At 41.6% G+C, this 27,740-nt stretch overlaps 1 protein-coding gene and 1 long non-coding RNA gene across 2 annotated transcripts in view; one reads left to right on the top strand and one right to left on the bottom strand.

Moving 5' to 3' along the window:
- Positions 1–3,216: 3,216 nt before the first annotated feature.
- The window catches only part of LOC113957996, a 40,072-nt gene continuing 15,548 nt past the window's right edge, over positions 3,217–27,740 (top strand). The window contains exon 1 of the long non-coding RNA XR_003531365.1: positions 3,217–3,334. This is a non-coding gene — a long non-coding RNA (uncharacterized LOC113957996). The remainder of the gene's footprint in view (positions 3,335–27,740) is intronic.
- The window catches only part of NTF3 (neurotrophin 3), a 56,458-nt gene continuing 44,441 nt past the window's right edge, over positions 15,724–27,740 (bottom strand). Inside the window, exon 2 of the mRNA XM_027665955.1 lies at positions 15,724–19,226. Within this exon, the coding sequence (XP_027521756.1) occupies positions 18,435–19,226 (792 nt within the window). The 3' untranslated portion in view covers positions 15,724–18,434. The remainder of the gene's footprint in view (positions 19,227–27,740) is intronic.

Raw genomic sequence — 27,740 nt, 5'->3', positions numbered from 1 at the left:
TGTTTCTGAAGACATTTGGCTCTCACAGCGAATTCTTTTGCCAAAGAAAACTCTGTGTTCCAATTCTGTGAGAACCACTGGAAACATTTCTCCTGCTGTTGTCTGCTCCACTTTGCTTTCTCAAGCAAGTGCCTATTGTCTTCACTAGAAAGGAAACATCTCCCTTAGACTCTCTTTTTCCCTCCATCAGGGCTGCTTCTTTTGATTCCTCATTTTTCCTTTTGCAAATATTACAGGTTTCTGCTGCCGACTACTTTATCTCCTTCCTTATCATGTTGCTTTTTGGCCAACAGTCTTTATAGAAACCTTTTTTTTAGCTCTGGAAATAAGGAGTGAAGAGGCAATTTCACATAATCTAAAATAGCCACCAGACCATTGTATGCTAAACAGCACTTTCATTTTGTATAGGGCCTTGTTGGACACATCCCTGGCTGCAGGAACTTGCACACCAGCCATCAGTATGTGTGTGTGGTATAAGCATCTAATGTGGCATATGATAGCATTTGATACATCAAAAGATGAAATTTTAAGCTCCAATACATTAAAAAAAGTATATGCTGACTTAACCAAATTCTTATGTCTACACATATTCAAGGGAGCACAAATCCAGCTTTTAAACAATTAAACCAAACTTTACAGCAAGCTATATAAAGTGACCTATTCCATCAAAGCATAGTTGCATCACAAAATAATCTTATTCTGCCTTCATATCTAGGGACACACATGCTGTGAGCTGCTTCATGTTAAAGCAATGACAAAAAGTATTTTAAAACTTTTTGCCTCTCCAGCTAATAAATCTTTTGGTACCTAATTTTTTAAGAGTATGTCTGTGGAAAGGCCAGTCTGGCTCAGAAAGTAAAAGGTTTCAAACTCTCTGAAGTTCCTTAGCCCTGTTTATCTGCTACCTCACCCAGAGATATTTAATATAATCATTGGAACATTTCCTGTTTGATTTTCTTATCCCTGTATGTTAAATTTTTCCCACCTCCTAATACCTTACAAGGAACATTTGTTATTATGGCAGGGTATAAAGCAGTCCCCTTAAGTGAATTTCTATTATTAAGAGGTCTTGAGATGATAAACTAAACCCCATTAATTGACTACAGGATGCATGAATGCTTAACCTATTAGTAATGTTTGCATTGTGTAATATTAAATGCAAAATTCATGTTCCAGTTGCCATATGTTCAACGTCCATCACCCCACCCCAATATCTTCAGGGATGCTCTTGGATGTAGGATCCAGCCCACGGGTCCCTTCTAATCTCGCTCCAACACTGCCTTCAGAGCTGCTACTCCAGCATGAACACAGTATAAGAAAAAAGCAACCAGGCAAAGATATTCATTAAGAATCCAATTTTCGGTTGCATCTGGCAGGTTTTCATGACGTGCCAATAGCATGTAATCAGTCATGCTAATGACACACTGCAAAAACGTTACAACCCACACAGCTACACAAAACATGAAGTGGGAACTACTTCCACTAAGCAGAGGGGTCTGGTATCACCCTTACTAAAATGACTGGTATAAAACATATTAGTGGGGAAAGCAGGACCACGACATTTCGGGACATTCCAATTAGTGGGGGAAAACCCCCCACGTTTCCTGAAACAAGCTGCAGCAAATGAAACTTGCACAGCAATTCCTCTGGTGCTAAGATGTCTGAGGAGGTCATAGCCTCCTGTGTCTGGAGGCAATCAAAGATGAGTGGTTTATGGCTTGTGTGCAAGTCAGAGTTATTGCAAATATAGGGTTTTATTTGGTGATACGAATTTAATGAAGTTTTACGAAGTAAAATATTTTCAATATTGACCCTAATGTTGATTTCATATTTGTGGAAACATGAGCAGAATATAGATTAAACTCAGTGTCAGGAGGAAAATGATGGCATTGGGAAAACAGCTAAGATTAGCTTCTAACCATAACGAAAAATATGCAAAAAACTAAGCTTTTATTTCTGCATTTAAATGGTTATATTATTCAATATAAACAAATAAATCCCATAAACAAACCCATACTTCTTTTTCAGAGGGGTGGGAATTTTAAGGTCCCTTCCAGCCCAAACCATTCTATAGTTCTGTGATATAGAACAGCTATTTCAAAGCAAGCCTTTGACCAGATCTGTGGTCTATTAATAACCCCTAACTGCAGAAATACCCTCCTGCCTGTCCCAAAGCCATGATGTCACCTTTCATGACTGACAGGAACCCTTGTATATGGCATTTTGGGGGCTTTGTGGTGGACAAAGGTCTGGGTACACTGTATAGGCTCCACCTGTCCTCTGCAGCAATGCTGGGACAGCCTTGGGCAGCAAGACTAAGAGGAAACTCTCCTTTAAAACCCTCTTGATATAATTCTGGTGTCTTGTGCTTCGAAAGTCTCCTTCCCATCCATGTGACTGTAAGAGTAAGTGCTATAAGTTGAAATGTTTATTAACCATGAGAGTCACTAAATGCTGGAGATGAGAAAAATGTTACAATTCCTTTGACAAGGAGCAGAAAATGGAAGCAGAAAATGGATGTACAAGATCACTTTGCCAATGGAGAGCCTACAAATCGTTATCTGTGCCCTGTCATTGGGGTGTTTCTACTCTCCCTTCAAAATATTTGACACTCTGTGATTCAGTTATAGAGGAGAGGGAAGCTATAAATCCATGACTGAGGGTATTTTCGCTTACTTTGACCAGTCCAAAGTGCTTTGAAATTGTTTTGATTAGATGGGGATTTATTGTGGGCATTATGCTGAAAAAATTAGAAATATCAGATGAGCAATGTTTGTTGCAATGATTTGAGATCTTTTAGGGCACATTTTGATTATTTTTTTTATTTTTCTTTCTGGACTTGTAGAATGTACCTTAACACTAATCATTGATCAGAGTAACTCACCAGAGGGGGAATTAACTGTGATGCTACCTCACTGCTTTTGTGATGAAGCTATAATAGAGCATCCCACTCCTGGGTAACTTTGTGCATGTCAGTAAATACAGTCCTGCTGACTTTTATTCACATGCTTGTACAGGACTGCACAGACTGAAGTCAAAAGGAGAACTCATATGCTTAGAGTTAAGGACATGCTTAAATATTTCCTGGACTGGGGCCTGCCTTCTCCCAGTGGAGAATTATGCTCTTACACAGGTTTTTGCCCCAGTGTGCTTGTGGAAATCTGGCCCTTTAAGTTCTGCAGAGCAGAACTGCTCCAGTCTTTCCGTAGCCATTTTGCAAGTGCTGACTGCTGGGAGCCTGTTCTGCCTCCCAACTGGTACCTGTCGTGCTTTTCCACAGCCCTCTCCTGATTTCTGAATCTCACATGTGGGATCAGAAAAGGTTCATCTAGAGGTAAGTCTGACTTTTCTTATGTGTTTGATCATGGTGAAAATGCTGTAGCACATCATTTGCTGGTATGAATATCCATAGCCTTGAAAAATTGTCTCTATTCTTTAGCCAGTACTGAAGAGCAGGGTTTGTTCCAGGATGCAGCATTTTGCCAGATTACACCGATAAAGCAGCCCTCTGTAGGCTACTTCTCTTGCAATTTGAAGCAATATTTTTGTTTTTCCCTCTAGCTCAGGCAGCTCAGTGCTTCACTGTCATTAGTAAATGCTTAAAACAGGTGCAAGGCAGGTGTTCTGTTTATTGCATAAGCAAAGTTCAGTATTCTTGGATTTGAAAATCCAAGGCAGAGGTAGCAGCTGAAGGTAATAAGAGGCACGGTAGCTAAAAGGGATGTGATGTGTCAAACAGATGTCAATGGATGCCATTCTCAGATCTCTGTGATTCACTAAACAGCAGCAGCAAATGTTGCCACCTTTGATACAAACCATATTATGTCAGCTAAAAATATTGATGCCACTGAATGGTTTAAAACTAGTTCCTGAAGGCTATAACACTGGGATAATAAGGATACTGGAATAATAAGGGTATTGGAATAATAACTTCAGAATAATAAAGAATAGTATTTGCAAAAAAAAGGAAACAAATTTGGAAGCCTGATTTCCATGAAAAAACAGAAGTTTTAATCGAAAGAGCTGACAGGTTTGTCTACAAATTAATGTTTGATGAAGCACTAGGGGATCTACAGAGTCTTCTTGTATGAATGTGGTTAGTCTGCAGGAAATTCATAAGTAAGCTCAGCAATCTGCCCTTTCCTTCCAGCATGCCAGCAGCTTATCCAGGGAAAATGTGAGTAGCAGCTACTATGTCATAAAGCAGTCACTGGTTATGCTGTAAGATGATGATCTTTTTCTGCCTTGTTCCTTTTTCAAGCTTTGCAGGAGATTTAGGAAGAGCTACTGAGAGTTTAAGATAAAAAAAACGCAGAAGCTGTCACTGTTCTATTGTGTACCACAGCTTGAAGGAAAAATATGAAACTTTTTGACTTAAACTCAGTGGGGAATACTGAGCTGGCAGAAAGCAGAGTGCAGAGATGCAGACAGTATCAGTGGCTGTGTCCTCTGCTGCTACAAAATGTGATGCTTGGGAAGTGTTAAGAGTGTTTTCAGCTCCTGAACCTGCAGTCTCTTGGATCTTGTGACCTGTGATTCTTCTGTGGTTCTTTGAGTGTTGCCGGTCCTCACTGTCAAACAGAGGAGCCACCGACAGATGAATATTTAAATCCTTGCTGCATTGCACCTGTTGCACTTCTGGAGTGCACAAATTATCTGCAATCACCCTGAGCCGGGGTACAGTTCATGTCTATGCTCTGCCTGGGGTCAGTCACTGCAGTCACAGAATCACAGCATGGGTCACACTGGAAGGGACCACAGTGGGGCATTTAGTCTCACCTCCCTGCTTCAGCAGGGTCATCCCAGAGCACATGGCACAGGAATGTGTCCAGACAGCTCTGGAACATCCCCAGGGAGGGAGACTCCACATTCTCTCTGGGCAATCTGTTCAGTGCTCGCTCACTGCACAGCAAAGAAGTTCTTCCTCATGTCCAGCTGGAACTTCCTGGGCATCAGTTCCTGCCCGTGGCCTCTTGTGCCATTGCTGGGCACCCCCGAGCAGAGCCTGGTCCATCCTCTGCCCCCTCCCTGCAGACACTGACACACATGCATGAGGTCTCCTCTCAGTGTCTCCTCTGGAGGCTGAACAGCCCCAGCTCCCTCAGCCTTTCCTCCTCAGGGAGATGCTCCAGTCTCTGAATCATCTTTGCAGTCTCTGCTGGACCCTCCCCAGGAGCTCCGTATTTCTCTTGAGGAGCCAGAACTGGACACAACATTCCAGATGTGGCCTCACCAGGGCTGAGTAAAGGGGCAGGATCAGCCCCTTTGACCTGCTGGTAATGCTCTTCCCCATGCCCCCTGGGATCCCACTGACCTTCTTGGCCTTCAGGACACACTGCTGGCTCATGGGCAGTCACAGCAATCCTAAATCACGGGGCCAAGTGTTGTCCTTGGAGCAGTGGAAATGGTCAGAGTGGCACTGGGGCAGAATGAGAGTGTTCATCCCTCTGGGGTTCAACATGCCCCTGGATTTCACTAATTACTTCAAACACCAGCAGCAATGAAGGCTGCTTTCCCAGCATCCTGCCTTTTGTGCAGGTGCCACAGGAAGATTTTTCTGTGGACTTGCAGCCCAAATGTTGCCTTTACAGGCACTAGAAAGCATTATCTGGTACAGAAGAGACGTCTGCTCCCAAGTGCATGCAAATGTGTTTTGATGTGCTGTCTTCCTACTCCTTGGCTGGTGTTATGGGAACAACATCAATACAGTGGGAAATCCTTTTAAAACGTCTAATATTTCACTGTTACTTTGAAGACTGCTGCCCTGGCCTGTGGGACAGAGCTTTGCTGCCACCCTGGAGGAATGTGATCCTGCCTTTCTCCCCACGAAACCGTCCTGGCTGAGGGCCTGGCAGAGCCTATTTCTGATAAAGCAGACGGTGTCTTTCCATTCAACCACCTTTCATTCAACCACCAAAGAAAACTTTGTTCTGCCTTGCTGTACAGCTGTTATTTTACAGCTCTGTGTTTCCAGATTCAGGAATCAGTTATATTTTTAACTTCCAAAATGTCTTTCCCATTAGTGCTTTCCCATTTGATCTGAGTGGGTGGCCTTCAGCTCCTTGGCCTCAATCAATGCTTAACCTTGCTTGGTCTTTTTACTGATTTATCCTGTCCCCTGCCCAGCCCAGAAATGGTTGATTGTCTTGCACCCAATTCATCACTTCTATTGTAAACTGCTCATTTGAGGACTGGCATTTTGTCCCCACTGCCCGATGTCCAAAGATGTCTCTTCCCCTCCGTTCCCTCCTGCCCTCCCTCTCTCTCTCTCCACAGCTCTCTTTTTTCACTCTTTGAAGCTGTTTGCCCTTTGGATTTCCATCTCCTATGCACCCTTCTGCATGACCCTTTAATTTTCAATCAGTGTTAACACCTTTAACTTCATTTTCAGTGCTCACACTTGTGCTGTAAACACCTGAGTCTTCCTCTTGACAGAACACCTTAATTTGAAATTCTGGCCTTGTGCTTCTCACTCCATACCACTTTCCTTTTCCTAACAGGGATTTGTAGATAAACCATAGTAGGGACAAGTCTTCCAGCCTGTGGAAGGCTTTTGGAATTGCAGAGCACAGTAGGTCTGTAAAAAAAGAAATCAAAAATCGCAGCCATTTCATGGGGCAAAAGGTAACCAATAACTATATAAATGTATATTTACCTGTGATGAACTACTATATTTTTAATTATTTTAAGAGAAAACTAATACCTTTATGGGATAGATTCATGTTGTCTCAGCATTTGACTGGTGATACCAAAAATCTCTCTCAATTAGCCCGAACACCCCAAAAGTAAGAAGCTCTTACTTTTAATCTGTAGGTGCACATCAAGCTGGGAGGAAAGTGGTCTGCAAATTGGGTTGTGATCCTGATAGATCCTCTTTTTGTCTTTCTTTTAAGTCTTTGACATCCCCAAGACAGGGATGCCCAACCTGTAGCACACAAGCTGCTTCCAACTGGCCAAATAATTAATCTCACAGTCTGGTTTGGCCACCTTTCCTTAGAGTCCCTCACATATGAGTGACAAGCTGATAAATTAATCTGAAGAATTAATTAGGACAGAAAAGAACAGAAAAGGAAACAGCCAGGAAACATGAACATCCAGAACATTCATCCAGAACATGAAATTAACTGTTATTGAAGAGAAATTTTAAGGCAAATGTGAGCAGTCCAACAGCAGTTTGTCAGCTGCAGTGACAACTATTTTACTATTTGTTTCGAACACCTCTGGATCTCCACAGTGAAGGATGTTCACCTATCCTGATATCCAGGATGACATCAAACAGCATTTAAGTCAAAAATCACAGGAAGGAGGCATACAGGAGGAGGCAGAAAGGAAATAGCCTGACACAGGTTGCCCAGAGAAGCTGTGGCTGCCCCATCCCTGGAAGTGCTGAAGGCCAGGTTGGATGGGGCTCTGAGCAGCCCGGTCTAGTGGAAGATGTCCTTGCCCATGGCAGGGGATTGGAAGGAGGTGATCTTTGAGATCCCTTCCAACTCAAGCCATTCTGTGATTCTTTAATTCAAAGTACTTTCATTATCCCACATAAAGTTTAAGGATCTGGAGTACTAGTCAGATCACAAGAGACAAAAAGAGGGTGAGTGTTTGTTCATCCATTTCTCCTATTACATAGTCTCCTCTGCTGGTAAGAACCCCAAATCTCCCAAGCTCTCTTGTCATGGTCCTATCCAAATTCCATGTTCAAACATTTGAAAAGTCTCCTCGATGGTTTTATCCTTCTGCTGCCAAAGAAGTAGTGTCTGTGCTGAAGTAGTTTGCGCTGGGTGGGGAGGAGATCTCCAAAGTGCCCCATTAACAAGTACTTGCCTTTCTGCTCCTAAAGGGCAGACCATATGTTCCTTTTCCAGCAGCCATCAAGAGCTGTGGCTGGGCAAGAGCTGGGCACTGAAGTAAGTCTGCATGGATCATCTGCGTGGCACTCACTGCCAGCAAGACAGGAGGCTGGAATCAGCTATTTTTAATGCAAATAGTGCCACTAAACACTGCTTCTTTTTGCTTGTGTTTGTCCCATATATGTTAAACTGGGAGAGGGAGGAGCAATCGTGTTGTACAACTGATATCTTACTTTTTCAGGTCACTTTAGGCTTGATCCACTTCCCTCTGGAAGAGATGGATGCTGTGTTTTGGCCCCACTGCACCTAATCTGACACCTTGATGCAAAGTGCTCATGACTGTGAGCTGGGGAGGCCAAGCTGCAGAGCTGTGTCCCAGTCTCTGCCACTCAACTTATAGTGACAATCACTTCTAATAAGGGGAGCAACAGCTTTTTTTGTCTCTGAGTTAAGGCAATACTGAGCCCAGATATCAACAGAAGGGGAAAGGCAAGAAAATGGGACCTGTTTTGCCTATAAGACACTACATTTGTAAGTGGATGGTGATTTACTCCCTTATCTACACAACTAACACTCACCAAAACAGTATGAGAAGGCAAAAGTGCTCAACATTGCTTGGGGTGACCCCACTCCCAGGTCTCTTTCTATGTAGGGAGAAGAAAAGTTACTTCTGTGACAAGGACCCTTTTAGTCTAGACAAGCAGTCTTATGCTGGGAGAATCTCTCAGCTTTCTGTGTGTTTGCTTTAAATCTTCCATAGATTTCTAGAGCCGTTCATTAAGGACCCGGAAGGGCTTAGGACCTCCTTGTAACAACTCAGGTGTTGAATGGGGTGTATTAAGGGTAGGAGGGAAAAATTCAGAGAAACAGCAGGGAAGTTTCTTGGACATGTAACTAAAATATTCACCTGCGGTTGTAGAACCTCCTAAGCAGCTCTATGAACAACAGTCATGAGGCAAGGAGAAAGTAATCTCAGATCACTACCTGAAACATTTTCTGTTTCCTCAGCACCTTTTAGAAAGTGCTGGTGTCAAACCCCTTATTTTAAGGGAAGTGTCCAATTTGCCTTCAAATATTGATGTGGCACCTAAGTCACTAGGGTGGTCTTGATAATTTCAGCCCAGGTCTAAGGCTTTTTCCACAGTTACCCACTGAATGACTTCTTCCCTTGGAATTTCCAGTTACCTTTGCATGTAACTCATATCCCTTTCCCAAACACCCTGTCCAGGCAATCACATTCATACCCAAGTCTCTTTGAATGACTTTTTCAAGTGAGAATTTGTGAAGTACTGCCAAGAGCTTTACTGCTAATTTCATGGTCTGATTTCTAAATACAATGAATGATCAGGGGTTTTTTAGGTGTTTTCTTTTCTTTGTCCTATAAATCCATGGTGTGCTATTGATCATGGTTCAATTACTAAGCACATAATTCAGGACCCACTAGAAATTTTTTAAGCTTTTTGCAAAATTCCATAGACCTTGAATCATATCTTAAATGATTGCAGATTTTATTCTAGGATTTTTAAGCAAAATTTATAGGATGGGAACTATTAATCTTGCTCATATTATTGTTGCATGTGGGGGTTTTTTTAGTGAACAGCTATCATTTCCAGGAATAAAATCCCTAAGGAACGTTATTATTACCCCAGGCCTTAAAATATTTGTCCATGTGCTCAGCTTTAAGCACAGGGTTAATTTTACCAGCTTCTAGACAGCTCCTCTTCTCTTTAAAACTGAACATAATCTTTAGGGCTATTTTGGATCAAGACCTGTACAAGCAGGCTGAGTGAACTAAATCCATTTAACTGGCTCTCAGTAAATCCTGATCCTGATTGTGGTTTGTTTTTTTGGGGTGGGGAAATGGATCTATAAACCACTCCTACAGAGACTCTCAGCAGAGACTCACTAAATACTTTAAGGATGAAAACCTTCCTGACAGCAGAATTTCAGCTCAAGCTGTTATATTTTACTTTCATTGGAAAGGGATAGATTTTACAAGGCAGTAATCAGAGAAGAATGAACCCTATGAGGAAAAAAAAAATAAAAATCAAAGGTCAGCTGATCTTTTGTCCTAAGATTGTAAATTTTGGATTTTTTTTTTTCCTCAGCTCCTACTTTTCTCTTCTATACTTGTCTTTATTAAACTCTAGTTTTGGCTTTGCAGTGAATTTCCTGGTATCAGCTTTTGTGTTATTTGCTGTATTCACACCTCCTGAGCTGTAGTTTTTCACTTATGGAACCTGCACTGTTCCCACTGAGCAAGGCATTGCTTGGGGCAATGAATATTTAGTAAACACTTTGTGGAATAATGGACAACCTCAGGCCTGACAGAAGCAGACACTTTAGATTATGTTTGGGGATCGTAAAATTTTTGGTATTTATTAAGATATTATGGAGAAGCAGATGAAGAGAAAAATCTCAATGAAATTTTTCCAAGCCCACAAATTCAAGCTGTACACTCTAGTTTGCAGACCAAGTAAGGCTAAAAAATTCAGGATGTGATGCTTACCCATAATCAATCATTTAAGTTTATTTCAGATTATAGTTCTGGGATGTTTCTCATGTTGTAAAAGTTATCATGCTAATTATACTCCATATTTACCTACGGAAAAATACTTGAAAAAGAAAAAACATAAAGTTTGTGGTGAATGAAAAAGAAGCTGAGGTAGGCAGCTCTGTTCAGTAGGACTGGGATCTTTGTCCACTGTTGTCTAGAGCAGTTGTGTTTCTGAACAAGAGCATCTTCACTGAGCTTGTAGTGTGTATATGCTATCTTGATTTCCCAGTGTTTCCTTTGTTGACAATAGCTAGGAATTTCAGAATTTAATTCTGAGTGTCAGTACCTGCAAATCTAATTTTGAGTTCTTACCATTTCTGCAAGCAAAACAAGGCCATTGAAGTTCTATCTGAAGCAAGAATCAGAGTTAATTTTGAATTCTCTGCGTTGTGGTTCTCAGGGGAGACTATTCAGGGGGTGACATGGAAAGCCCCTGGGGTTTGCCTGGGGAGCTGCACTGAATCAGTCTCAGATCTGACAACACTATCCCTCCTTGCAGAGCAGATATAGTTTAAAGCATAGAAGTGTAGGCCTCTATAATCTATCAGATTAAATAATTCCATTGGCATTCATCACATAGCTATACAGGCAGCAGTCATGTGGTATATAGAAATTGAGAGTCTGAACTAGTACAGAGCTGACCACCTGCTCTAAAATGTCACAGATGTAATCCCAAGCTTTATTGCATCAGTAAAAACTGGGACAAATCCCACTGAAGACATTAAACCTTCGTGAGATTGGAATAAAGGTTTTATTAGTTGTATGTGTGACTTAAACACTTCCCACTATTCACATTGGTTTTTTTCTGTACATCCTAGATGTGAGTTAAACTGTTCGAGAGTAAATATTGCTAAAAAAATCCCACCCACTTTTACCTTCCTCTTTAGTCTTTCACTTTCTGTGAGCCAGGTCTAGGCTGCAGCATTGCCTTGATATTTCCTAAACTTGACGTGTGAAATGGCAGTATGGATCCTTCTCTTAGAGATCCCATGGAAGGAGGTGAAGGACCTGTCTGGGATCAGCCTCTGAGAGAATGGAATTGACACCCTCAAGTCTCCCTGGAATTTATAAAAAGCCCCTCTCCTCAATCCATCATGGTACTGCTGTGCTTTTGGTTTCCACTCACATGCAAATCCTCCCCTCAGCAAGATCTGCATCAGAAGACTTCACCACACAATCTTGTAGTGAACCACCACTACTGTAAGAGGAAGCCTAAAGAGAAAACAGATCATTAAATAACTCTACTAATGAGAATTTTCCTCTTTCTGTCAAAGTTCTCCTCTCCAGCTCCCTCGTATCACTCTGAGAAAACTACATGCAGCAGGCCTTTCTCAGAAAGCCGTATCTTCCATTTCTGTGGAAAAAAAGAAACCAAAACAAAACAAGAAAAAACCATGAGAGTTTGAGACAAAACTGTTCCCATGAGAACTCCCTTTTCCATAATTGCTGTTATCTGATTATTGTGGGAGAAGGGTTTTTTTTTCACCTTTCCCCCCCCTAGGACAAGTACCATGTCCCGATGCCAAGTCTCAGGAATCCAAGACGGCCAAGATTATTGACCCAGGGAATATGTGCCTCTGAGTCAGATCCTGAGGTCAGGAGGATCCTGACAACTGTGTTTTATGTATTTGAAGGATCTAATTTTCAAGGAAGCAGGGTAATAGTTATTGCCCCCCATCCCACTCTTTCTACCCTTCAGCTCTCCAGCTGATCAGATCCTACTCCCTCAAGACTTGACTGTCCTTGTGATATGGCACAGACACTGTGACTGCGGCAGCTGAGCTCTCACTCTCTGCCGAACAGAAACATTTCCTTCCTGATAGCTTTTACCTTAGGATATAAGTCCAGAGATCCTGCTCTGCCCTGTTCCTTGGCTCATCTATTGGGGTTATTCTGCGTGCTCTGCCAGCAGTGTGGAAATGAGCAAATTTCTGTTTTCTGAACTTAACGAGAATCACATTTAGTAGATTTGTGTAATAACGAAGATTAAAAAAAATGATCCTCCATATGACCAGTGGGCTGTGTCACACACAAATCTGACTAGGGCTATTTGTAATAACTTGACAAAAGCTGTCATTCGATATTTTAAAACATATTTAATCTCGGAGCCTGAGAAACCAATTCTGTCACTTTCACACATTTGGTTTCACTGTCTACTGTACAAATGTGGGACTTGAAACTTCTACATTGCCCAACAGCTTTAGAGCCATGTTTCTGCTTCATTATCCACAAAGACTGCACACCACAAACATCTATGAGCAGTAAGTTGAGGTGGTTATTGTACAAAATATGGTGTGTAAAACAAAACCAAGATTCGTATTAAAATTCCTTTCTCAGAAACTGAGAACATAAATAAGAATCAACAGAGGTTATTTACAGTGTTAGACAATATTTTACTGCATATTTCCATTTACAGGGTTTTTTTTCTTTTGTAAATTGCTGCTAAATATGTGTGTACTGGTCATACCAGACAGTTCAAAACTTTTTTTAAAACCTAAATCTCTGGAACTGGACAAAGTAATGAACAATTTTTATGACACTGATGTTAAAAAACCTTGGCTTGTGTTGTGTGGTAGATAATGCTTTCAATTTAGGCTCCCCCTTATGCATTCAATTTGGATTTAATACCTTCTGAGCCAAATTCTGCCCTCACTTAAGAGCCTCATCATCCCAAGTGCTGACAATGGGGACTGCAGAGGATAAGTGAGAGCAAGGCTTCATCATTTGTGCTCAGTGAGCGTGGTTAATTCCTCATCAACACAGCGAGATTAACCCCAATTAATAGAGGTTCATTTTCCTTTTGAATTACTGTTTCAGATGATCTAATGGTATTTATTTAACCCTTATTATAGCAGGAAAGAGCCTTTCATCTGATGTTACTGTTGAGCAGCTGAATTCTCCTTTGCTTTCCTAAATCTCTGCAAGAGGTTTGCCACCCAACAGTTTTGACTCCCTATTTTTTTCTGAGCTTACTTTCCTTTTTTCACCCCCTCCATGGATGTGAAATATTTTTGCTTAGAGGAAAGGAACATCCTACCTTCTTCCTTAGGAGCGTCTTCTGGACGCACTGATGTTTTCTGTTAAATGGTCTCAACATAATGTACAAATAATGAAGCTCGTCTGTCAATGATTCTCTCTCCTCCCTGTAACACAGCTAAAGAGTCACAACATGCTGTGTTTTAGAGAGGGTCAATTGATCTGCTGCAACCACAGCATCCTTTTACAGAAGATCTATCCAGATTCACATAAGGCATGTTCCTGGGCAGGCAAAAAATGTGAACTGAGAAACTGTCCTTTGTCCAAGATCACCCCTGGCAGTGTCCAAGGCCAGGTTGGATGGGGCTCTGAGCAACCTGGTCAAGTGGAAGGTGTCCCTGCCCATGGCAGGGGAGCTGGAACGAGGTGATCTTTGGGTCCCTTCCAACTCAAAGCATTCTATGATTCTGTGATCTACTGGGCATCTGAACCCTGGGGCATGCAGAAAGAAAGCTTTGATCACTGGCCCTTGATTGTGTAACTTGCAACTCAGAAATGAAAGGTGTATGAAGGCAGATGTGAAGATGGCCCAGGGCTGCCCCACTCTCTCTTTACTCCTTGCTGTTGTGTACACAGACATTTCTCGACCATGATTTAGAGTAGCCTGGTCATCGTTTCATCCAATTGTGTGGGTAAGAGCTCCAAAATAGGACCCTGTGATCAAAATGTCCGGAAACATGAGGTCATGACATCAAAAGGCCAGTTCCGTAGCGAAAGTATGGCTTTCAGGTGCCGCTGCCTTCAAAGGTCAGCACTAAAACAAAGGAGAAATCTATATTTGGGAACATTCATGCAAAGCACTACCGTTTGCTGTTTGCCAGAGGTACCAAGGCAATTAGAGATTACAAAAATAAACCAACAAAAAAACCCCAAAACAAACAAAAAAGCCCCAATCCAACCTAACAAACAAAACCAAACAAAATCCAAACCAACAACAACAACAATAAAAAAAAAAAAAAAAGGAAAAAAATTATCCAGCTCATGGAAGTAAGAAACAGAGGTTAGTTACATAATTAAACTAGGAATGTCATTACTGAGCTCTGCCATAACCTGCACAGAACTGCATGGACCTACAGTGGTAGCGAATGGCCAACTTTCCCGGGAAAGTTTTTTGTTATCCTTGTATTGCTTGGTTTTTTTACACCACATCTGTGCTTGCTTCGTCATTCTGCCATCTGCTGTAACAAAATACAGACAAAGCATTTCAGAGAACAACCTCTCCACACTTTAAAATGCTCCAAGCCAGAGAACAGCCTTTTATTTCTCACAAGCTGTAGTGCTTATCATCCTATCCTCCTCCTCCTCCTCTTCCTCCTCCCCCTGCCCCACATGCATGATGAATTACACACGCTTACCAAGCGTGGAGAACACAGAATCCCATTGATTTTGCCACAATGTTTCTATTAAAGGAAATGAATGTTTCTGCGCTTTTGCTTCGCTGAAAGGTCAGAAATAGCAGGTCATTATCATCAAATTTTTAATTTTGAAACTCCCAATCAGGCTCGTTTCCTGTTTGGTATTGTCTGCAGATACACAATGTACAGCAGAGAGAAGGACTCGGGTTGCTAAAGGATGGAAATAACAGAGTATGAGGAGAGTGGTTTTGAGCACACACTCTGTAAAGTCCAGTCAAAGTTTCTTCCTGGTGCAGCCGCGCAAATCTCTTGGTAGCAGTAAACTCACTGCACAGACTTCATTCCTGAACACATGTTCAAAGGTGATAAAATAAATGCAGATGGTTTCCCAAAACCTCAGTGGAGCATTTTTTGCTGTTACTAAATGGACTGTAAAAAAACTAGGGGGAAAAAAACCAGAGAAAATACAGTTTGACACAGACAGGCAATTTCAGAACAGCATTTGGTCATCTGGGAGAAAATCTAAATAAAATCTGTGTTTATAAGATCCATTGGCAAAACAATATTGACAGAATATCTGAGCTGCCTATTGGAAGTGATTTTTAGAATGGTTAAATTAAACAAGCTAGCGAGCTGAATATTTTGCTTATTTACTTAACACATCCAAACAAATAGTTGGATAGGAATTTTGAATTCATTGTGCCACGACCAAAGTTGACAATAAAACCATCCCCAGCTACAGTGAAAGCAGAATTAGACCTTAACAAATTTATTACAGGCTTTGTTTACAAACTCGTTACAAAATTATACAGCATCTTATGCGTACACAGGATTTACAGGAACACGTTACTGATGTGTGTGATTGCTCCACTCTCTGGTCAAGATCTGCAGGTTTTTCTTCACCTGAGGCCTGATCCAGCTTCCACTGGAGAAGGTGAGACTTTTTTTTCCATGGACTTTCGTGGAAACTGGATCAGATCCAGAGGGTAACACTTCCGTTCATTGTTTTCCTGGGGTGGGAAAGAGGCAGTTGACCTAAAAACCTTACACACCACACTTCTTTCTCATTTCATGTGTTTCAGATGACAGGAGTATTTACTCTGAGACATTTTTGCTGGCTGCCTGTGTTAGAGTTAAGAGTCAAAGACCAGTTCCTCTTACTGGATCTACAGTGGAAAATGACAATTGATTTTCTTTGAACTTTTAAAGAACGAATCTCCCTTGATTTTCACTGAGAAGAAACTAAGGTATTAGGATCAACTCTGATGTTGTTTACATTGCTATAAAGCTACATTTTCTCCACTGTCTTCAAGAGAGTTTCTCTGGATTTACAGTGACGTAAATAAAAGTGGCATCCTCACTGCAACAACAAGGTAGTTTGTGATTAATAGGATTTAACCAAACTAAGTTAGTCTTCTTACCTCCTCTTCTCGCATGGAGATAGACCCGTCTGGCATGGTGAAACAAGATTTCTAAACTTAATGATCCATGACAATATCAGCTCTCAATTACTCCCAGCATCTGCAAATGATCTTTATTTGGGAATTCAGGGTGCAAAATTAAGCTTTTAACCTGCAAAAAAAATCCAGCGGGGCAAGACTCTGAAAAATATGCTTTTACCCCCAAGCTAAAAAATTTTAGTTGAAATTTAAGCTTTCCTACTAGTAAAACTAGCAAAAGCTCTGTGGGGGATTTTGGTTTTTTAATGTTTGCCAGGGAATGAGAAAACTGGAAATATTCTAGTCAGATCTTTCAGATACTGAGTTCTCTGTTATATTACATCCTCTCATTTTAACGATTGCCTTGGTATGGAACCTCTGAAGTTCTTATTGCTTGAAGCAAAGTAAGGTACTGCAAGGTGATGACATTTCCTGGGAGGTAAATAGCCTGGCCTCACGTTGAGAATTGAGATGGTTCTCAGAAACCTTGCTTGTGGCCTCCCCTGCAGAAACACCACCTACACGCTCCAACCTGGCTTCCAGAGACACAACTATTCCAGTGCTAGGCCTCATGGGCAACCTGTCTGATTCTCCGGTGGTTTTATGGTGTGTAACGCTCTCTGTAAGGGATTAGGGGAGACCACACAATTTGCTGCCTGTCACGGCCTGCTGCAGGTTTGAAGTTGATTTTCCAGGAGTGAAAGCTGTACGAACAAAAGAATCCTGAAACCTCGGGTTTGAGTGCTCTGATCTCATTTTCACTTGTGATGCTGAACACGCAGTGAAAGCCAGAGTGGAAAACCTTCAGACACTACAGTTGTAAAACTGTTTGAGTGGCTGGTGTTTTCCAGCCCTGCCTGGGTGTTAGATCTATCTGGACACAGATAACATGCAGTCCAATCTTAATTCTGTTGATAACCATGGACTTTCCTTTATTTTATGGGAGTGGGATCCCATCCAGGGCATTACACAGCTAACGTGTAATAGACCTTCTCTTCAAGTAATGTCATTATTCCTGTCCCCAGTGGAGCTACATGACAATCCAAAGAAGAGTTTGAGGTATATATTTGCAAGTACATTTGCCTGTCCTAAGCAACAAATCTGTTTAATTGAGGAACTTCATTATCACTACATACTCTGTGGATTTTAGTCACCATCCATTTCAAGTTCCTGTGAAAGGTACCAGGTTTCTCCAGCAGTTCTAAACATTTTTTGCCCTGTGAAAAATGAAGAATGGATTGTTCAGAAGAATGGCTTTGTATGGGTGTGTGGCTTTGATATCCATGCCAGGATATTGTATCTTTCTTTTCTACAATTTCCAAGCCAAGGGCTCTTTTCAGGTTGAGACACCACTAGCTTTGTTTCTAATTTAAAAACTCTGACAGAGAGAAATGATCCAGCAATGCAAGCAGAAGATAATGATTCATGTGAGGAGAAGGAGGCTGATCACAATAAACCATCTTTCATGTATTATATTAATGATCCGTTTAGATTGGTCCTTGGCTTCAGTAAGTTTCAGTTACAAATATTTTATATTTTTTCATATTTTTTCAATGATGCACTGGCAGCATTAGAAACAGTTGCAAAACAAATGTGCTTCAGAAACATAAACGGAAGTTGCTGGATTATTAGCAGCCATCCTGAAATGCTAACAGAGGAAAAATGGTAATTTCACTGGCAAAACTGGCATAATACACAAACACTTTATTTTAGGGCTACCTGATGTCTGTAAATTTGACATCATCTGCAGGCTACAGCACGTACTTTGGTCCATGTTTGTTTTGGCGGTGAGGAGTCAACATTGCATCAATTAAATGTGAATGTATAGAGCAGGGAATATAAATATGTACACAACTCTTGGCATTGATCTGATTTTTAACAAGTTTACTAAATGACAGTCACTGGTTTGACAATACTGAATGAAAAATACTGATTTTACACAGATTTAACAGGAAGGTTACGGTATGCTGCCGACAAGCAGTGTCACAAACATAGTCTAAAAAAACCTGGAGTTGCCCACAGCAGAGGCACACACCCTTTGCTCTTGTTTATTGAGAGAGAAAGCTTATATACTGTAGATTTGCTGAAGTTTAATAAATAAGGTCAACTTATAATATATATAAAACAATATAAACATTTATATGCTACATGCATATCATATAATTTAAAGTAATAATTTATATAGGAAAGAGATGCAGATTTATGTTCTTCCTATTTTCCTCGACAACGCGCACACGCAGGAGGTGTCTATCCTTATCCATCTCCAGCCTACCAGTTTGTTGTTTTCTGAAGTCAGTGCTCTAACATAAGTTTGGGATGTCTTGCATTGGGAATTCCAGTGCTTGTCATCGATGCCACGGCAGCCGTTTTTCACGGGCTTGGCTTCTTTACACCTCGTTTCATAAAAGTATTGCTTAACTGGAGAGTTGCCCGTTTTAATTTCTCCCAGAACAGTTACCTGGTGTCCTCTGATGTCGATGGCAGAGGATTTGTCCGTGACCCACAAACTTTCACTGTCACAAACGGAATATTCCCCTCGGTGGCCCTTGTGCTCCGCGTACCTCTTCCGCCGGGAGGTTCTGTTCACCACGGAATTCCCAATATAATCCTCCATGAGGTACAGCGGCGGCGGCTCCAGCGGCGTGTTGTCACTCAAGAGGACTCGGGGAGAGTTGTAGCGTCTCTGCTGCCTCAAGAGATCTGTATCCACTGAGATAACTGGCTGGAAGTCTGATTTCACATTTTCCTCTCCGTCCATGTCTTGCTGAGTGTCTGCTTTCTGCACCGTGTTTTGATAGTTTTCCTTAATATCTACCATCTGCTTGGAAAGCTTGTTTTTTAAAATGTCTGCCTGGATAAGTTTGATAATAAGAGAATTTATCGAATCTTCTGGCAAACTCCTTTGATCCATGTTGGTAGACTGGATGCCACGAAGATAAGCGAGAAATATCACATAAAACAAGATGGACATCACCTTGTTCACCTGTAAGATCTGCAAAGAAACAGAAAGTCAACATAAAAACAATTAAAGGGGGAAGTTTTTTAGAGGCTGTAAACATGAAAATTGGGAATTTTTATTATAACATCTGCACTTTATAGATGCAGATATATACAGATACAGAAACACAAGCTATGTGTTTCTTTGAAGATATTATTTGTTACACTTTATAAAGAGTGTAACTCACTTCTGAGGATTTTTTTTTCATTCCCTTTCTCTCTATGGTGCTATAAGGGAAAATATTCTTGAAGGAAAATCGTGCAGACAAGCAGCAAAATGGAGCTTTTCGTATTTTGAACTTCAGAAAATACTAGCTAGGCCCCTGTAGTAAAAGTAGGGAATTCAGATGGATCCACAGGTCTTTTGGTAGTGATTTTTTGCAGAGTTGGAACCTGTTGTTTTATTTTGTTCAATTTGGGTTTTTTTGTTAAATGAAGTTGCTTCATTACATTTATATAAAGTGGAACAAAACTGACAGTAATTAGAAATATTCAAGAGCAGGTGGAGGACACCCCTCTCCCCACCCTCCTCAAAAAAAAAAAAAAAGAATTTAGTTCAAAGGTTGAAGATTTTGAAAACTGTGCATAAAAACCTGTTAATTCTTTGCCATCCACTGCTATATGTAGATTCCTGTGGGTGTCCTTTCAATTATAGCTTCAGACCATATTCTAGAAGCTCCTTTGTAATTTCTTTTTAAGCCTTTGTGGGTTTTTTTGTGTAGTTGAGAACCATGCACATCCATCTAAGGAGGTGTTTTTATTTCCTGTGGACACCTGTATATTTTGTATTAGCACCCATACTTAAAGGAAATCAATTTTCAATGTAAAAATACTGATGGAAGCAAACCATTCACTTCAGAGCACACCTCCTTTATAAACTTGTTGCATAAGCAGTGGATTGAAGAATGAAATTTCAAACTGAGAGCACCTTCATCTCATGTAATAGACTCTGGCTGTAGCACTGATTCAAGCGACTCAGAACAGTCTTGAATATGATACTCCTGCACTGCAAACACATCCACCACACATCTGATACCACCAACACTCTGGGATGAGGGCACAGAGTCACAGACCATGGAGCAGATGGAGCTGAAAGGATCCTCAGGACATCATCTAGTCCAATCCCACTGCTCAGAGTAGCATCAGCCAGAGCAGCTTGCACAGAGCTGTGCCTAGTCAGGTTTTGAATATCTCCATGGATAGAGACTCCACAAGCCCTCTAGGCAACCTGTTCCAGTGTTTGACCACCCTTGCACTTAAAAAAATTAATTGTCATGTTTCAGTGGTATTTCCTATATCTCATTTGTTCCCATTGCCTATTGTCCTTTCATGGGACACCTCTAAGAAGAGTTTTGCCCCATCTTTTTTACTGCCTGCCATCAGGTATTTCTGCACTTCCATAAGATCCCCCTGAGACTTCTCTTCTCCAGCATGAACAGCCCCAGGCATCTCAGCCTCTCCTCATATGGCAGTTGCCCTAATCCCTTAATCATTTTCATGGACTAACTCCTGTATATCCAGGTCTCTCCTGTACATCCATGTCTCTCTTGTACTGGTTGGTCAGAACTGGACACAGCACTGCAGATGTGGCCTCCCCAGTGCTGAGTTGAGGGGAAAGATCCCCTCCCTTGAGCTGCTGGTAACATTCTGAGTACTCTGTTTTTTTTCACTGGAGAAACTGTGGAAATATCAGACATCTTGAACAGAAAATTTTCTACTTTAAAAAAAAAAATTAAAAAAAATCATAATTTTCTGTTTAAAAGAGTGAACCATTTTCTGTATAAGAAGGCAAAGAAAAAAAAAGATGAAAAAAATTTTGCTGCACAACCCTCTATCCACAATAAGTAAAATTCCTTTTCGCAAGATTGAGTCCCCACTTCATAGTTTGGAACTGCAGCAAAATCAGAGCTACCCTCTGTGGATGTGTGAGCTGCCCTTTTATGGACAAGAAATGTGTTTTCTCCATTCTCAGTTTGTCACAGTATGAGTTCACCTAAATCTAGACTGTTGCTTGCAGCAATGTTTTGCTTTGGGGGGAAAAAAAATCTAAGATGTTCAGTTACCATACAATTACTGTCACACCTAAATAAATACTAACTTAATGTAGATGGATCTCAGAGCCCAGACTGTACTGTATGAAAAATTGCAGAGCAATTTAGTCTTCTCTCAGAAAATTATTTGCTTTTAAAACCAGTAAAAATATTATTAAACACATGTCATTCAGCAGATTTCTTGCAGCACTCAGGAGAGCAAACCCACATGCAGCATGACACACAAATCTATAGGATGGTGAGTAAAGCTCTGACAACGCTCTGCTCAAAGGCTGAGAGCATTATTCATGCCAACATGCAGCTGCATGCAATCACTGCTCTGCTTAGTCTCAAAACTAAGTGGCACTAGCAAAATACACAAGTTGGAGCAGGTGATGAGGTGGGAAAAGTAAGACTGGAGTTCCTGCAGACTCTCTTTAATGTCATACTGCACACAAAAAAGAAGGGCTGGGGATCTCGGAGTTGGAACAGTTCAAATAAGCTATTTTTCTTGTCCACAGAGGAACCCCATTAATGGGAAAAATGCCTAAAAGTATTTTGCTGAACTTCATGTGATATGTCTTGTGGATTTGGTGAGAAAGATGTTAACCTACTCTGAAGTTTGATGTGTAGTTTGATTTACAGTTGGCAAATTATTTGCTGCAAAAGTAAAAATATGCCAGAACAAACCTTTATCCTTTTTCTGGGTGCAAAATTTTGACAGGAAACACAAACATTTGGTAAGATTACAATTTTCAGGGAGTTCTTCTGAGACAATTCAACAAGAAGGTTCATCAGTGGTGTTCAGAAATTCTAGGACTAGAAACAGTCAGTCTGTCCATAAAGTCCAGCACCTCAGAACATAAGACACTGTTCTAGATGGGAGAAATGGACATTACTGGGAAACCACAGCTGTTTTATGGCCTTGGCTATAATATGGTCATGACACCTTAAAAGTATATCGATTTGTAGGTCTGGGGAGAATTGCTTTTGATAAATGACCCTTTGCCCAAAATGGAACATTGTGCCTGTCAGAACTGAAGATAATTTGAAATGATTTTTTTTTTTGCATATGTGTTGTTAAATCCATAAAAAGCAGAGAAAAATGTAAAACTTCAAAATGTTTATGTTTTCATATTTTCAAAGCAAATCATTCTGATGTTTCTGAATAAGCTTCAGATATACAGGGGAATTCACAAAGCAGAGCAAGTGCTTACTCAGAGTAGCCCAGTAAGTTATCTATGGAGGAGACTTGGATTAAAGGTAAGATTTCAACACAGGTATCCTGTCTAAGAGAAGACTGACTTAACTTCCAGGCTCCTGGGGCGTGGACTTATAAGGATCTCAGGAGAAGTTCTTTCTTTGGCCTTTTGAAGAATGGTATAAAAATCTCCCAAGTATTTAGCCCTTCACGTGACTTCTTCTGTTCTTTCGTTAATTTTTTCTTAAATTCAAATGATTCATTTCAGGTAGAAAGACAGATTTTGTTCAAGCCAAAGTTTTCTTAGGCAGCTGATATCAGTGAGATATTTTCGTTGTTCTACAAGGTTCTTCTTGAAATTTTCCACATGTAAATTCCTAACAAAAGTTCATTTTGGCTGTCCATGTGGGCTGTTGGTAGTCAAGTAAATGTGCTGAATGGCCCTAGAAATGGACAGAATACTTCTTTACACTCCTACAGGTAGTACAGATTAGATTACACTTAGGATCTGAGTTTGGGTCCCAAAGCCATTCCACTGGGAAGTCATTCCCACTTGTCCTGTCGCTAAAATTCCTGATGAAGAGCCCCTCTCTGGCTTCCTTGTAGGTCCCTTCAGACACAGGAAGGTTGCTATGAGGTCTCCATGCACCAATCTTCTCTTCTCCATGCTGAACAACTCCAATATTCCAGAAAACTGTTTTTCCTGAGCTGCTGAGAAGCTACGCACCAGTTCTGCTGTCGTGCTCTGCTATTCTTTGTGCCCTTCAAGATGTTGGGTCACACCTTTGGTGCTTTGAGCTCTGGCTAGAAGTAATTAAAAAGAGGGTGAGAAGCATATCGCTCTCATATCAGCCCTTGAGTGTGCTTGGAAAACACTCTGCTATGTGCAGTTTGGAAAAGCACTGGACATAAAGGTAGGAGGATTCTTAGAGTTTGTCCCTTTGCAGAGCTCTTCTTTCAGAAATACATTGGCTTTCTAAAGTGATTACAGACTTGGCAACAGAAACAAAGAAGATCCTGAAGGTAACAAGGACTATAACTAAGTGACATTAAGCATCATGAATGGTCCAAAGGATTTGTGGGAGAATATATCACAGCATGGCTGGAAAAACAGCATATCCTTGTAGTAGACTGCTAATTTGCACTAAACAAGTTTGAGTCAAACATTGCTGACATTGTGGTACAGCAGGTAAAAGCAAACAGCACAGAAAAGGAAAGCTCATGCATTGCAAAGCTGTTTGGTCTTCTAGTTGTGGCTTAGTTTTACTTTATTTTAATCGTTTATATTCCTGCCTATCACTGCAGTGTCAGTGGGGTACTAATGTTGTCTGGTGGTCCGAGGAAGGTCTAAATTTAGGAGAAGTAAATAAGGTTACCTCTTCCCTCCATCAGTAACTTAAATCCTCAATAACCTCTGACAAATCACTTTCTGCTCTTTTCAGACTCAACACTCTATGTAGTAGAGGAAAGCTTGGCTTCATTTTGAAAAAAAAATAAATGGATTACTTTATTTTGATCAGTCTCTGAACAGTCTACACAGCTGAGGAGCAAAGCATCATCTAAAATATTCTGTGAAAAGAATGAAATCCTAGTACTGTGAAAATTCCCTAAGTATTTACTTGTAAGTCATTGCTAAGAGGAACTGGAATAGAAGGAAAAGTAACTGGTGAATTTTACATTCAGCATTGGAATCACAGAATCACAGCATATGCTGAGTTGGAAGGGACCCACAAGAATCATTGAGTCTGACTCAACTCTGCACAGGACCAACCCCAGCAGTCAGACTATGTGCCTGAGGGTATCATCCAAATGCTTCTTGAGCTCTGTCAGCCTTGGTGCTGTGTCCACTGCCCCGAGGAGCCTGTTCAGTGCCCAACCACCCTCTAGGGGGAAGAACCTCTTTCTAATATTCAACCTGAATCTCCCCTGACACAACTCCAGGCCATTGCCTGTGTCCTGTCCCTGGTCCCCACAGAGCAGAGCTCAGTGCCTGCCCATCCTCTTCCCCTCCTGAGGAAGTTGTAGCTGCAATGAGGTCTCCTCTTCTCCAGTTGAACACACCAAGTGCCCTCAGTGTCCTCACACGACCTCCCCTCAGGGCCCTTCACCATCTTCGCAGCCTCTTTTGGACACTCTCTAATGGCTTCATATCTTTCTGATATTGTGGTGCCCAAAACTGCCCCAATGTTGCAGGTGAGGCCGCCTCAGGTCAGAGCAGAGCAGGGCAATCCCCTCCCTGGCCCGGCTAGAGATGCTGTCCCTGAATCCCCCCAGGACAGGGTTGGCCCTCCTGGCTGCCAGGGCACTGCTGACTCATGTCCAACTGGCCACTGACCAGGACTCCCAGGGCCCTTTCCCAACACTGCTCTCTAGCATCACATTCCCCAGTCTGTCTGTACATCCAGGGTTGTCCCATCCCAGGGGCAGAATTCGGCACTTTCCCTCATTGAATTTCAAATGGTTGGTGATTGCCCAGCACTCTAATTTATCAGAGTCTCTCTGCAGGGTCTCCCTGCTTTTGAGGGACACAACAGCTCCTCCCAGTTTTGCATCATCTGCAAACTTGCTCAGTGTCCCTTCCAGTCCTAGGTCTAAGTCATTTTTGAGGATGTTGAAGAGCACTGGGCCTAAGATGGAGCCCTGTGGAACCCCATTAGTGAAGGTCCCTCGTCTGATGCCATCCCAGTCACTGTCACCCTCTGTACTAGAGCCTATTGCTCTATTGTACATGAGCCTATTGCTCCCCCACCACATGATGAGTTTATCCATCTGTGGAATGGACATTTTGTCCAGAAGGATACTGAGAGAGACAGTATTCAAAGCTTTACTGAAATCCAAAAAGATCACATAAGCTGGCTTCCCCTGATCAACCAGGTGGGTCACCTTGTCCTAAAAGAAAATCAGGTTTGATCAGCAGGACTTTCCCCTCATGAAGCCATGCTGACTGTGACCAATGACTGTGTTATCTTTCAGGTGTTTTTCAATATTCCCAGAGTAATCCTCTCCATAACTTTACCAGGCATTGAAGTGAGACTGACAGGACTGTAGTTTCCGAGGTCCTGCTTCTTGCCCTTCAGGGCAATGTTTGCCAGTTTCCAGTTACCTGGGACCTCTCTGGATTCCCAAGACTGATCAAAAATCATCAAAAGAGGTTTTGCAATGACATCAGCAGCTCTTTCAGGATTCTTGGATAAATCCCATCAGGCTCCATAGATTTGTAGGGATCCATCTGGAGCAGCAGATCCCACACAGTTTCAGGGTCGACTGGGAGTTGATCATTCTTGCAGTCAAGGGCACTGAGACCCCCTTGGTCTGTCATCCATGTTGAAGACTGAAGCAAAGAAAGTATTAAACACCATTGCCTTGTCTGTCTCTGTTTGTAAGGTGACCATCCCCATCCTGCAACAGGCCAAGGATATTTCTATGCTGTCTATTGCCATTAAATATTTGAGAAAACTCTTTTTATTGTCCCCCACATTTCTGGTAGCTTCAACTCCAGTCGAGCTTTGGGCACACAGATTTTCTCCCTACAGCAGCAAGCAGCATCTCCGAATTCTTGACCTTATCACTTGACCTTGCTTCTACTGGGCATACATCTTCCTTTTTTTGCCTTATTTCCAAGACAAGATCCCTGTTCAGCCAAGCCAGCCTTCTGCCTCGCCTGCTTGACTTCCAGCGTTTGGGAATTGCCTGCTCCTGTGCCCTTAGGAGGTGATGTTTGAAAAGTTACCAGCGCTGATGGACCCCAGCACCTGCAAAAGTGTTTTCCCAGGGAACCTTACTCACTAATTCCCTGAGCAGCCTGAAGTCTGCTACTCGGCATGATTTGTGTAAGTCAGCTTGAAGCATTTGCTACTTTCTAAAAAATTTTGGAGCAGCTTCTGTTCTTCAGATCAAGCAACTAATGATCATTTGTGTGTTTGACAGCTTTTTCAGGTTTTTATCAAAGTGTAATTAATTTAATTACATAACTGTAATTAAACTCATTGCTTGCTAAGCACTGCTTTCCCATACTCTCAAGTAGTGGAAAGCCCTGTTGATTCTCTCTTCCTAATAACTATGTTGAGAAGAAATGCAACCCTTCTCCTTTGTGCTTGGTGGAAAATGCAGAAGGTACGGAACAAGAAAAATATCACTGCATTCTCAATGTTCAAAAAGATGGGAATATGAAATAATTGCATATGAAAATTTGCACTGTATTTCAGAGTAGTAATCGACTATTTGCACATGTGCCTGTAGAAGGATTTATTGAAGTAGATTGCTGCAGAGTGCTGAATGTCCCTACAGGCACTATGACCCTCCTGAACGTTTCTACTTCTCAGGACATGGAAATTTCAACACATATGGATTGAAGTTGAAGCTTTCACAAGAACCAGACCCTCTAAGAAGCCAAAGAATTCAGAGACAAAATCTAGTGGGACTGAGTTATGGCAGCCCTGAGTGTTAACCCTCCCATCCTGGGTGCCAACCAAACTGTAATTAGAGAGAAGGAATTTAAAACTAATTCATTCTTCTTGCAGATGGGCAGGGGAGAGCGGCTGCACACTCCAATGGGGGAGACCACCAAAGTTTCTTAATTTCTGCAGCAGGTCAATTGCCTTTAATCATGCTTTACTGAAGGCTATTTTCAAAAAAGACACATCTGAGCACTAAGCCCAAACAGCCTCCAGTGACTGGTGTATACCTAATCTCTCATGGAAATGGAGTTCAGCCTACTGAGTTACTGACATTTCCTTTTCCTCTTTAAATGACTGGCAGATCAAAATACAGCAGGACAACTGTTCACTCCAGCACAAAAAACTCATCTGCACTTTGAACAATGCTATTTATGATTATCATTGTGACCATAACCCTACTTGTCATTGAGGAAAGCTTTCCCAACTGGTGACATCTTCCTGAGGAACACTTTTGCAATAATACATCTTCTGCAAGCAGCAATCTGTTCTTGGAGGAGTTAAATGAGCTGTGTAGAGTCACAGCAACATCTATTCATTCACACAGGTGATTGCAACAGCATGTGTGTCCACCACAAATATATCTATATCTTTTCGGGGATGAAGATGTGGTTGCCTTACACGTACCTACCCTTTTCCAAGAGAAAGGTCAAGAGCAGTTCCTCAGTGCTTACCTAACTGTTTGGAACAGCAGCTGCTTCTCACACCTTGTGCACAGTTAATTCTGCTAGGTTTTAGCCCTGCACTTCCCTCCCCCGCCACCGACATCGGGTGGTGTTCAGGGCACTTAAGACCTCCCTGGAGGCATTTGACACTCCCCAGCA

The sequence above is a fragment of the Corapipo altera genome, unplaced genomic scaffold (genome assembly GCF_003945725.1).
Source record: "Corapipo altera isolate COAL_440 unplaced genomic scaffold, ASM394572v1 249, whole genome shotgun sequence".
Lineage (NCBI taxonomy): Eukaryota > Metazoa > Chordata > Aves > Passeriformes > Pipridae > Corapipo > Corapipo altera.
Note: the sequence above shows the minus strand (reverse complement) of the source record. Positions and strands in the feature narration are given on the sequence as shown.